The sequence below is a fragment of the Gymnoscopelus microlampas genome (assembly GCF_963454915.1).
Source record: "Gymnoscopelus microlampas genome assembly, chromosome: 24".
Classification (NCBI taxonomy): Eukaryota; Metazoa; Chordata; class Actinopteri; order Myctophiformes; family Myctophidae; genus Gymnoscopelus; species Gymnoscopelus microlampas.
In genome coordinates this window covers 11,446,063-11,458,171 of record NC_139961.1, presented here as the reverse complement: position 1 = coordinate 11,458,171, position 12,109 = coordinate 11,446,063, and the positions used below count along the sequence as shown (strand labels likewise).

Here is a 12,109-nt window from a genome sequence, read left to right as displayed (position 1 = left end):
ATTCATGGGGTGACTAATCGATATATTTTTTTGGGGTGAACTATCCCTTTAGGTGTAAGAGATAGCAAGCCCATTCATTTGCATTTGAATTCCCTCTCACAAAAAGGAATTGTTTTTATATGTTTTCGAATATAACTAATATGTAAGAAGATATATAAAATAAATAATTTAATATTTATTGTATTTCTTTTGACATTTGCCTTAACATAGGAGAAGGGTTCATGAAGGCTCTGAGACCACCTCTCAAGAAAGTTGGTAAAACTGATGAAACTAAAAGAAAACTTTACACTTCGTGTTTTGAGTTTCTTGTGTCTTTCATTTGTGTTAAACAATCATATGTGTTCTGTCTTGTCTCTTGTCAGAATCTGACAAAACCCCAGATCCAATGAATATCAGTCTTATTAGTTTTCAGCAATGGATAATGCAGTCTTATCAACCGCAAGCATATCAGTGTTGAGGAGAAGGAAAAAACACAGATGGCAATTGTATGCAATTCGCCAGAAAATGTGGTCAGCTTGACTCAAGCATTTTTTTGCCTTTTCATTTAATTTTCATTTTATTTTTGCTCCGGTGGAGCAGTGGCTATGCTGCTTGTTATTATTTTCATTACTATGAGTTATGAGTTATCTTGACCAAAACTAAACTTTGACCAAAGCCTCAACCATATTCCATTCTTACACTGTAAAATCCTGTTTCAAAGAGTGTAAAAAGTTAGCCCACTTATTTCTCAGACTTGAAATTAAATAATTATTGTATTTAGCCTATGTAGCTATTGTATGCTGAGACAGAACAGAATTAGTATGGGGAATTTTTTATATATATATATAGATATATATTTAGGATGCATGTCTTTATAACATTTAACCACATGATCTACAAGCTCACAATGTTATGAGCTTTTAGATTGCCTATTTTCGTATTGGGAAAATGGCATTGGGACTAGTAGACCTCTGGGGATTCTGGGCAACTAAGTGCAGTATATAGCAAGGGTTCAAGTGGTTAATAATGGTCAAATAAAGTAAGCTAAACTGAAAACGCTGATTAACACCGATTTTACAGTGTAGGTTTCATCACGCCACTAATGGCTTCTTTGATCGTTTGATCGTCAGTTTAACGTTGTAACCGTGGTTCCTGTTCGCTGTGGCTCATCTCTCACTGCCCAGGTCCTGAAGGGTTTCCCCGAGTGCCTCCAGGCCGATATTTGCCTCCACCTCAACAAGAGCCTCCTCCAGGGTTGCAAGGCGTTCCAAGGTGCCACCAAAGGCTGTCTGCGAGCGCTGGCCATGAGATTCAAGACCACCCACGCTCCGCCCGGAGACACGCTGGTCCACTCCGGTGACGTGCTAACTGCCCTCTACTTCCTATCGCGGGGCTCCATCGAGATTCTCAGGGATGATGTTGTTTTGGCCATATTGGGTAGGCGTGTGTATTTTTTTTTTCTCACTGAATTGGCAAGACTACCAGGGAGGACTTCCTTTTCTGTGATTATGGGGATTTGGATGATGCAATGGGTCTGTGAGTCACGTACCCATAAACCACAGTAAAGAAAGGGATCGAGGGCAATGCTTCTCAAAGTGAGGTCAGGGGACCCCCAGGGGTCCTTCAGGGGGTTCCAGGGGGTGCCTAAAGTATTGATAGTTAGGAACTAAATGGACCCTCTCAGGTCTGTAACTCAGTATGGAACAAAATGCACACTTGCGGTTCCATTTGTTTCCATTTATACACCCTCAGAGTTATAGATGTCCGTGGCCTAATGCATACCAAACTGGGGGTCCTTGAAATTACAATGTTTGAGAAGCTCCAGGGTAGCGGTTCCTAATCCTCTGGATCCCTGGTCCTGCTAGTTGTTCATCCTAGCAAGACGTTAATCACATTTGCCTGATGTGCTTGTAATGTTGCCATGGATTCAACATCCCTCTTTTAATCAAACGTATGGTTCTTACTTACTTAATGTATGAGTTTGGTATATTTGATGTGGGTATACCAGTTAACAAAGCACTGACAATACTATTCATTATTGTCATTAATTACTCTTTGGCACACACACCGTACATCAAGCGATCTCATCATTAATAGTTTTAGCTGCAGCTGTAATTGTACACTGCTATGACACATCTGTAAAAATGGTCCATTAATTTGTATTACACTGCCTCCATAAACGACAAGCGGTTTTATTAATGTTCTTTTTACGGCATGGCTCTGCAGGAGCATTAAATGTGTCATTCCATTCCGATTGGCTATGACTGAATTCCAAAGTTTGTCGGAGCGGGAACACAACGTCAATTCTGTCTCAAACTTGAATCACACATCGAGGGGACTCTAAACAGAGTAGAGCCAAATGAGATTTCATTTCCACCCTTAGGGGGCATTAGAATGCTACAAATGTCACTACTGCAGAAACTAGATTTTTTTTAAATAGACACAATGGTCTCGTGTGTGATGTGACAATGACCTTCAAACAGGGTTTTGATACTTCATACCGTTTGCCTGTAGAGCCTATTTCTTACAAACAACAACGCCATATATAATGCACGCAACATCCAATCATACCCACATTGTTATCTCTTGTTGAGGAGCCTCGATAGAACGCACCTCCAAACCCACTTTCACTTCTGTCCATAGGAGGCAACGCAAACAGTTTCACAGTCTGTTCTATTTTACACTGCCAATTCCTTGTCTCCTAAAGGCTGCATCCCACAACTGTGCTCTCCGAGGAGCTCACTTTTCTGTTATTTTTACAATGCCTAAATCATTGTGGATATAGTATACTGTATTTAAAACCACATGCCATCAGAGACAATGGGTAGCAGGTGCTCTTCCTCTAAACTTGTCTCTACCATAAAGAAATTATCCGGCAGTGTATCATCAAAAAAATAAACAAAAAGACAGTGATGACACTTAAGACTTAAATAAAATATATTCATATTTCAACCCATTTCATCATTTTAAATGTTTCCATTTTCCACAACCTCCGAGCATGATTCCAACACCCAAGCAAGGCAAGGTGAGCATGGATGAGCTGTGCGGTTCACTGCCTTTCCTGTTGGGGTGTCTGGTAGGGTAATCTCTCAAGGCAGACAAAATGTTTGAAATACCTCTGCTCTGCCGCAAAGTGAGTAGAAGAATTCTAATATGTGGTTACCTGGCGAGCACATTAAGCATCCTCTCAGTCCTTCCTTCACAGTGTAGTCTAGAAACAGTACAATGATTGATCACAGCTGTGCAGACTAGAGTTGGCTGGTTGTAGCCCCAAGGATCCGTACACCCTCTCAATTGGTATCCTGCGGGAGCCATATTGTTTATTTAATAAGGTGTTTCAAATCCAGCCACGTCGCTTTTCTCACTTTCTTCAGAAACTTTGTAAATCTTTAGGTTGTGGTGACGCATGCGGTTCTGTAGGTCATCGCGCAGGTTGGTGTCTCATAGATACCACAACACCCTCACATGTTACTAATCGATATGTTCTGTTGCACTAAATTGGCCTTTTGACGACGATGAGTAATCCAGAACCTTCCAGAATCTGAAACTTTACAGAACCCATGAAGTTCTATGATGTTTTTTTGTTTGTGTCCATTATAACCGAAAGCTTGTAGATGATGATGATGATCTGCTATTTTAGAAAAGTTTTCATAGTACAAGTTGTGAGTCCTGGGTTCCCAGAACTCATAGTACCACCTCATGAACAGGGCCCAAATTTGGTTCTGAGAACCTTATCTGAAACCGAGCCGTAGCTTATGGAAACAAATCCAGAACATGTGTATTCACGGCACAGCACGGGTCTCATAATGCTGGGTTTCTACCGACACTTTCCATATACAAGGACCAGGGCCAAAGTGGACTCTGTGGGCCGAAAAGGCCCGAAAAGGGTGCCAATTGTGTCCCCACTCTAGGGTGGTCTGGGCTAGGCCAAACAGGGCCAAACCGGGGATGTGTAATGCTGCTAGCTACTGATTGGCCGTGGTCATGATATTTTGGTAGACTAAAGTGATAGACTGTATTTCCCCCAGGACTTCAGAACATGTATATAGTTTGCTGTGATTTTTGTTTTTATTTGTAAATATTTTGCACAGTATTTGCTGTGATTTGCACTGGGTTTGCTGTGATTTGTTTACATTTGTTGTTAATAAACAGTTTTATTATTAACATCATCCATTTTAGTTCCATTTTTACACACAGTTTACAGACCTCTAAGGGTCCATTTGGTTCTTACCGATAGCTGGAGCTCAGGTGATTTGCATTTGTATATGGGACAGTTGGCCCCTTAATTGTCTACATTACATTGTTAGGCAAGAAGCAATGACCTCCACCTATGTACTTACATTACAAAGGAGTGTCAATGACCGAAGTCTGCTACACATACCTGTGGATTAGAGAGGGGGTACTACTGTGCTATGGAAACATGAGATATTTTGGGTGCTGAGCCGTGCGAGGCTGTGCGAGGCTGTGCTAGTCCATAAGGTGTGGTGCTGGGGCTGGGCTGCCATGTGGAACCCAGCATTAGTTCTTGTAATCTAAATAACCAAATATTGACTCTGCCTTTACAGTTCTTTGCTCCAGTTCCCCATTTGTTGTTTCAGATCCATTATCGACGCTTCTAGTCTAGATAACAAGGCCTTAGTGTCGGTGAACAACTCGTGATTTTTCTGTCCTTAATTCTCTCAGCTCTGGGAGAATCTGAGCAGCGTTCATCATGTCCTCCTTTCCACTAGCCTCCACGAGAGAAGATGGCAGCCCCCTTCTTCTCTTTGGCTTGTTTTTGAGATTTTTGTTGTCATCCCGTGTCCTTTGTATCTCTAGATGTGTTCATATTTCCCTCTAGCACTTTGCATCTTGTTATTGTTGCACTGAAAATGTCCTGTAACATCATCTGGTAACAACAACAATTCCAAGGAAGCGAACAACAAATGCGTGTGATTCAAAGCCTGGCACTGCCGGAAGTCCCCTCTGCATCCATTACTTCCACTCTTGATCTCTCCCACCATCACCCCATCAACCTCTCCCCGTCCTCCTCTCACCTCCACTTGCCTCTCTCATTCCAGCATCAGGGCACGCACGCCCGGCTAAACCTCATTTAATGAGACATTCATTTTTCACACGGTCGATGAAGTTCAGGGAAACTTGTTGACACAATAGGGTCAAAATGAGTAAAGAAGCATCGCTGTTGCAAATAGTAGCTTACATAGCGACTCGGCAAATATTGCCTGCCATGGCTAGATAAATAGACCTACACAGCAAAATCCGGAGTGTTAATTTAACTCCCTGAGAGTTTCACATTTTCCTGTGCACTGGAATCCCGAACCCCCCCCCCCCCCCCCCTTTTTAGAGAACAGTGACGCCCGTTTAGTGTTTTTTTTGGCACTGCATGCCAAGGGCTTCATCACTTCATAGGTCATAGCTTACTGTGGTATCTAATTACAGTAGGTGCACTCCGGCAGTAATTGAATAAAATAAGATTTAATTGGTTGTTTTCCCTCGACTGTAGATTTATGTTGCATTTTAGACATCTGGCTGAGGCAATTTGCAGGAACCACTTACTGTACAAAAGTGACTCCCTAAAACAGTAATTATCAAACATATCAATTTGAAAGACCCGCAGTTTGATATGCGTTAGGCCACGGACCCTCATTTGATATTTGTATTTCTGGAGCCCAAATCCACACTGTAAAAACCTCAGTGTATTTGGTTCCTAACTATCAATCATTTAGCTGGGGACCCAATGGAACCCCTTCAAGCAAATAACAGTACGCGCTATCTCACAGCTATTGAATAAAATAAGATTGACCTGGGTTATTTCCCTTTAACTGTAGATTTATGTAGTACTTTATCAGACATCTAGCTGAGTCACTTTGCCGGGACCACTTAAGCTACACAAGTGAATACCCTTCACATCTTAGCTCATAAATATTGCATTAAACTCCAGCCCCATAAGGATGCAAACAATATGGGAAAGGGAGTATTTTCTGGTCCCCGGGGCCCAAGAGTTCAAAACATTTTAATCCCTATCCGAGTTTTGGATCACAATTAGATAGTCAAATGTATATTTCTTATTGACATAAAATGTTTGCTGAGATAATTCTATGATCCCAGGTTTGAACTAATGTACGTAAAATCCAAATCTGATCCATTCGGTAATGGATCAGATAATCGGATCTGGTAATCGGATATGGTTTAAAGGTTTTGAACTCTTGTGCCCAGGGCAGGGCAATTGCTTTTACTGCTTCACCCAACAGATGGTTGCTCAGTGCTCAGATGACTTAGCCTGACACTCAGCCTGAATTTTCATTATTCAGTCTGAAAGCCCTCTCAGTGCAGACGTTTTCTGAGATGGGGGCGTGGCCAAAGTGGCTCTCTTTAGCGATTGGTTCATACTGGATTATCCCGATCCTGATTGGGCCGGGCCGCCGGTTGGATTTTCAACCGAGAAAACCCTGCCTTTCTACAGCGTCACCAGACCCTGAATGCGAGGCTAGCGATTCAGGGTCTGGAGCCAGGCTACAGATGACTCAGACGATACTTATCTTTATGGGACTACGTAGCCAGCGAGAAATACTTGCATCTGGAAATGTATATGTATCTTGTAACCACAAGATTCCTTCCTCCAACATCCCTCAGGCAAGAACGACATCTTCGGTGAGATGATCCACATGTACAGCAAGCCGGGGAAGTCAAACGCGGACGTGCGCGCGCTGAGCTACTGCGACCTGCACACCATCACGAGGGAGGAGGTCTTAGAAGTGCTGGACATGTACCCCGAGTTCTCCGACCACTTCTTCAATAACCTGGAGTTGACCTTCGACCTCCGTGATTACAATACCAAGGTAGCCAATTCCTGAGGGTTGGGGGTTTAAGTTTTATATGAGGTCTACCATGACCTTCGTTAACTGTAACTGTAACATCTGTAATGTAATGTGAGGGACCTTTGAGTGTGTTTCAGCAAATAATGGAGGAACTCATTACTATCATTAACTGCACTTGAATGTATTAATTTATTTCACCTTTACTTTTCCAGAAAGCCCCATTGAGATCAAACTTCTCTTTTACAAGAGAGACCTGTGTGTTCTCATTTAACATTGTGAACACACCTTAGACAAGAGAGGCAATCTTCACAAAGCCTTGGCTCACTTTGATAAGTGAATGTCCAGGGTTGTCAGTTTGAATCCTGACTTCTATTTTAACAACGTTGTGTGTGTGTGTGTGTGTACACGGCGGTATTGTACTCGCGTCTCGCACGCATGTTGCCGCTGTCGGGCGGAAATCTTGTACTTCCAAAAATAGCTTCTAGATCTGATATTTTCACCACTTTTGTGTGACACTGGCATACAACAAAGTATAAAAGAGGACATTGATTTATGAAAAACAAAAAACATAAAAAATATGAGATATGGAGCTAGATACAAGGTTTCTGCCCGTCAGTGACGATATACTGTAACCTGTATCTGTGGATTTGGGTCTGTGTGGGAGCGTGTACACATTTGTGTGTTTGTGTGTGTGCCTAAATCTGTATACACATTTGACAGTTTGTTTTTTTGTTCCTGTTTACAGGCCTCCCAACCCCTAGCCAGTGATTCTGACATGGAGGACAGCAGGTGCAGAAGACGCGTGTCCTACAACGGGAGACTCTCCACAGGTCAGGATAGGACATGTAGACTTATTAACGATGGTACAACACCCCCTAGCTCTGGTACAGTGCGTTACGGATGTGCATCACTGACGCCCCGTCAAAGACAATGTTTACAACCTGCAGAGAATTTCTCGCTGTCTGTACTTTTGCTACTCACTGACAGAGGTGGAAAAAGTACTCACGTTTTAAGTGAAAGTATCAATACTGCAATGCAGAAATGTTCTTTTACAAGTAAAAGTCCGGTAATCACCTGCCAGTGAGGAGCCCCCACTGGGAAGACGTAGGAGTACACAGTGACAAATGTCACCCTCCCTGCCTGGCTTCCCTACCACAAACACGGGCCAAAAATACAATATTTCTGCCTAAAATGACATGATGCCAAAAATTGGTTGAAAGTGAAAGTTAAAATATCTTTTTAGGGTATCAAATTTGCCTCTGTATTGGGACATGAGTTTGCACAAAGTACTGATATTTTACATGTGTACAATGAGACATAGTACCATTAGATAAAACCTTCATGTAGTAACAAATGTTACTTTGAATAAAGCATTTGTAAGGACAAGTCCTTTGTTAACAAAATCATAATGCTTTTGTTTTTCACAGATGCTGAATAATCAGCAGTTTTTAGTTAAAAGATGAACATATGTCTCCGTGTTGAGGTGATCACCCATAAAGAAAACTCCCAGTTATGAGACATCTCAGGATTCTCACACATTTAGCCCTCATTAGCCGATACAAAACACAAAACATGTCTAAGAAAGTCTTTCATTTCGCCACAAAGTACTTTTGCTTTGGATTCAAACTTGAAATTTGTCGTTTTTCAGGACACACAAATTTGTGCTGTCTCTCAAACTCTGAATGTTTCAGTGAAGAGTTCTAATTATGCATTCAAACAAGTGTTGCTTGCTGAGAAAACTTCACAGAACATGTCATTTGGGACAGTTTAAAAGATATTGCAAGAAAAGAAAACCAGTAGAAAAGAGAACACTATCTGACAGCTATCCGACAACATCTGACAACCTCACTGTCAGGTGTTACTTTCTACTTTATTGACGCCTAACACTAAAATGGAACAGCTACAGTTGGTTTAATTAACCAGCATGTCTCTATTCTGGGCATGTCATAATAGGTGAACATTCAAAATTCAAAATGTGCAGATATACAAGTTCACAACACGTCGCATCGCGTAGTCACATCTGTAATTGACGTGTTCTATGATGACAGCTTTACATACAGTAGCGAACAGGATAAGGAAAGCAACAATCAAACAGAGCTTGTAGATTTTCTTTTTTCGTGAAAGAGATTTGGTGTAGAGGGGAAAAAAGGACAAGAGGCCTGTACAGTGCATCAGCGTCAGCAGCACCCACTGGTGAAGACCCCCCCCCCCAATTAATCCAGCCATGGGCCTGGGGGACCATGGTCAATATCGGGTTTAAGTAGTTCATTAAATAATCTTTTGAATTTATAAACCAACTCACTGTACACAGCCGTGTTTACACTTACGTAGTAGGCACACATTGCATTATGGGAATCCCTAGACCACAGAAACACACCATATTGTATGTATGCAAAAATAATTACAAGTCTTGATAGAATGGATTCTGTGCATTCCAGCATTTGGCCATATGGGAAATTTAATTTAAATGGCCAACATTCAAAACAGAACACGTAACACGAATTACATTTCTAGCCTTTGGGATGCAGTAGTCATTGTTGGACTCGATCACGAATGTCCGAATTTTCCCCCAAGAGTTGTTCAGTAATTCAGGACACAATGCCATGCTTCAATGATAGTGGTGTCATGGGTCATGTTGATAGAATGTGTAATGATTTTGAATCCTTTACACCTACAGAGAAGCATAGCAGCCTCTTCGCCATCCGTCCGACCGCGAGGCAGCTCTCCAAATGACAGAGTCATTTTGAGCAATAGCTTCAAAGCACCGTGGGAACAGTTGTAATTTCAATTCCAACAGCTCAGAGAGTTGGGACTTGGAGACAGAGCCTCAGTACAGCAGCAAACTTGGCACTTTGGCATCGACTCAGGCAAATCTAATTGGTCACCATGGTTACAGGCCATCCAAATACAGTATCACCATTTCCCAGTATTAACGGGAGTGAAGACAGTCAATCCTTGCTAAACAATCCTTTTCACAGTACAGTGGCCAGCTATTTCCAGACTATACCACCAACCCATCAGGTTCTGCAAGTTTCTGCTTACAATCAATGAAGTGGGCTACCAGCCAGCTGAGTGCACGGCATATTGACGTGGTCTTGATTTAATCAGATGTGTACACACAGGTGGACATCGATTACCATCTGTATGAGAAGATGAACCTCAAATTTTAATAGCAGAACCTCTCAGGCCCGGCTGACCCGACCGTTGTTTAGTTTAACATCTGACCCCAATTAAAAATGATTTCCCTGACACTGCTCAACCTCGCAGGCTTCACTTTTCCCCATGGGAAGTATTCCCCCCCCCACCACACACACGCACACGCACACTCTGATCCTGTTTGTTTTCCCTCCACAGGTGGGCACAGCAAGGAAACACCGTCGTCATACTGCAACGCCAGGCGGGAGCGCCAGCGCTATGCCAGCTCCCAGACGGCCTCTGCCACGCCCAAGGCGAGGAGGGGCCGAGTCTCGACGGAGGACGGGGAGGAGGGAGACGAGGAGGAAGAGGAGGAGGAGGACGAAGGGAGGGTGGAGGAGGAGGAGCAGAGGCCGCTGTGTTCAGGCGTGCTGGGCTACCCGGCGGTGAAGGACCACGCCACGGGCCTCGGGCTGAGCGGCGCCCCGGACGCTCAGGGCGGAGACAGAGCACAGAGAGGTGAGACAAGATGGGAACATCTATAGCACCACGTGTTGTTCTATGCGTCTTTTATTCATGTATTTAGTTATAAGGGAGTTATCCTTGACTCAGATAGTAGACAGGCAACAGAAAGCCTCTTCCAAAGATGATTTTATCTTTAAACAATGTTTTGTTTGTTAATCCATACACCCTGGCCTACGCCGTTCTTTTTTTAGCCCCAACACATCAAACATGCGTCACTGACTGCTGAACACATTCTGCCAACCAGTAAGAACAGATAGAAGTTTGAGATTTCAGATTGAAATCATAAAGAAACAAGTCTTCACCTATACAAATGCTAAGATTCCTGTAAACACACATTTACAAATGGCACTCTGACCGACTAGACGCTGGTCACCGCTCTCCCTCGGGTGCACGGCGAGTTTTAAGTCGGCTGTTCAGCCGGTTCTCAAGGTACGCAGACTAGAGACGCACACGCAGACGGACATACAGATAGCGGATTTTTAACTTGCCCAAATGTTTAGTTATACGTCATAGATACATCATAAACAACTGACGTCATAGGTTACTGACATCCAGTGTTGGGACTAACCTGTAACGCAACTACTTTTTGCGGTAACTAATAACGTAACTACCTTTTCCCATTCAGTAACGCTGTTATAGTTACTGTGATTTAAATGGGTGCGTTAACTGCGTGTACATTATGTGATCCAACTGAACTGATTACCCCTGCGGAGCTGTCATCTAATTTACAGGCGATGTGCTCTCATAGTAACATGAGCCAAAGCACGTTGCACAGTAGAAAGTGGCAGAGAGGAGTGATGATTGGTTAACGTAGGGTACAATTTCAGGGTATAGGGAGCTATAATATACTCCATCTAAACAGCCAAAAATCGATTGCCAGGTATGTTGTTGAGGACATGCTTCCCATCGCAACGGTTGAGTCTGTTGCCTTCAGAGAACTAGTCAGCAAAATACCAAGAAAGCAGGGCCACTGTGCAGAAAGACGTTTCCCAACTACCTGGACATTGAATAATGCTAAAATGGAAGTTGAGCTCAAAAAAAATATATTTTTTTTTTAAAGATATTTTTGGGGGCTTTTTCTGCCTTTATTGATAGGATAGTAGGCTGACAGGAAATGGGGAGAGAGATTGGGGGGTGGCACACAGCAAAGGTCGTAGGGATCGGGAGTCGAACCCACGAGACACTGTCAAGTTGGGTTACCAGCATATGTGGTATGCGCCTGGACCGCTAGGCCGGCAGGCGCCCCTCAAAAAGAAATTTGATTACGGTAGTTAGAATATCTCTCTACCACTGCAGATATATGGACTGCACATAATGCACTTTTATTTGTGTTATTATTTTTAAAGTAAAGTAAAGTAACTACCGTAGTTACTTTTATAATTTAGGAACTAGTAAAGTAACTAGTTACTTTTTTGAGAGCAGTAACTATAACTATATCTAGCTACTTTTTAAAAGTAACTTGCCCAACACTGCTGACATCACAGGCTGGCCACATTAAATCTCAGATCCACATTGGAGGCACGCCGTTCACATGTGGATCCTGAGATCCACATGATTAGATTTTTTATTTTTCTCCTCCTAGGGCTCGCAAATTAATTTTGAAAAATTCAACCATCCCAAAGCTCCGGCAGTGGAACGTCACACTTATTAAC

General features: G+C 42.7%; 1 protein-coding gene across 1 annotated transcript in view; it reads left to right on the top strand.

Moving 5' to 3' along the window:
• The window catches only part of LOC311040547 (voltage-gated inwardly rectifying potassium channel KCNH7-like), a gene marked incomplete at both ends in the record, with an annotated part of 127,269 nt that overhangs the window by 105,913 nt on the left and 9,247 nt on the right, over positions 1–12,109 (top strand). Inside the window, 4 exons of the mRNA XM_084050878.1 lie at positions 1,164–1,416; positions 6,613–6,818; positions 7,543–7,627; positions 10,152–10,451. Coding sequence (XP_083907004.1) covers positions 1,164–1,416; positions 6,613–6,818; positions 7,543–7,627; positions 10,152–10,451 — 844 coding nt within the window. The remainder of the gene's footprint in view (positions 1–1,163; positions 1,417–6,612; positions 6,819–7,542; positions 7,628–10,151; positions 10,452–12,109) is intronic.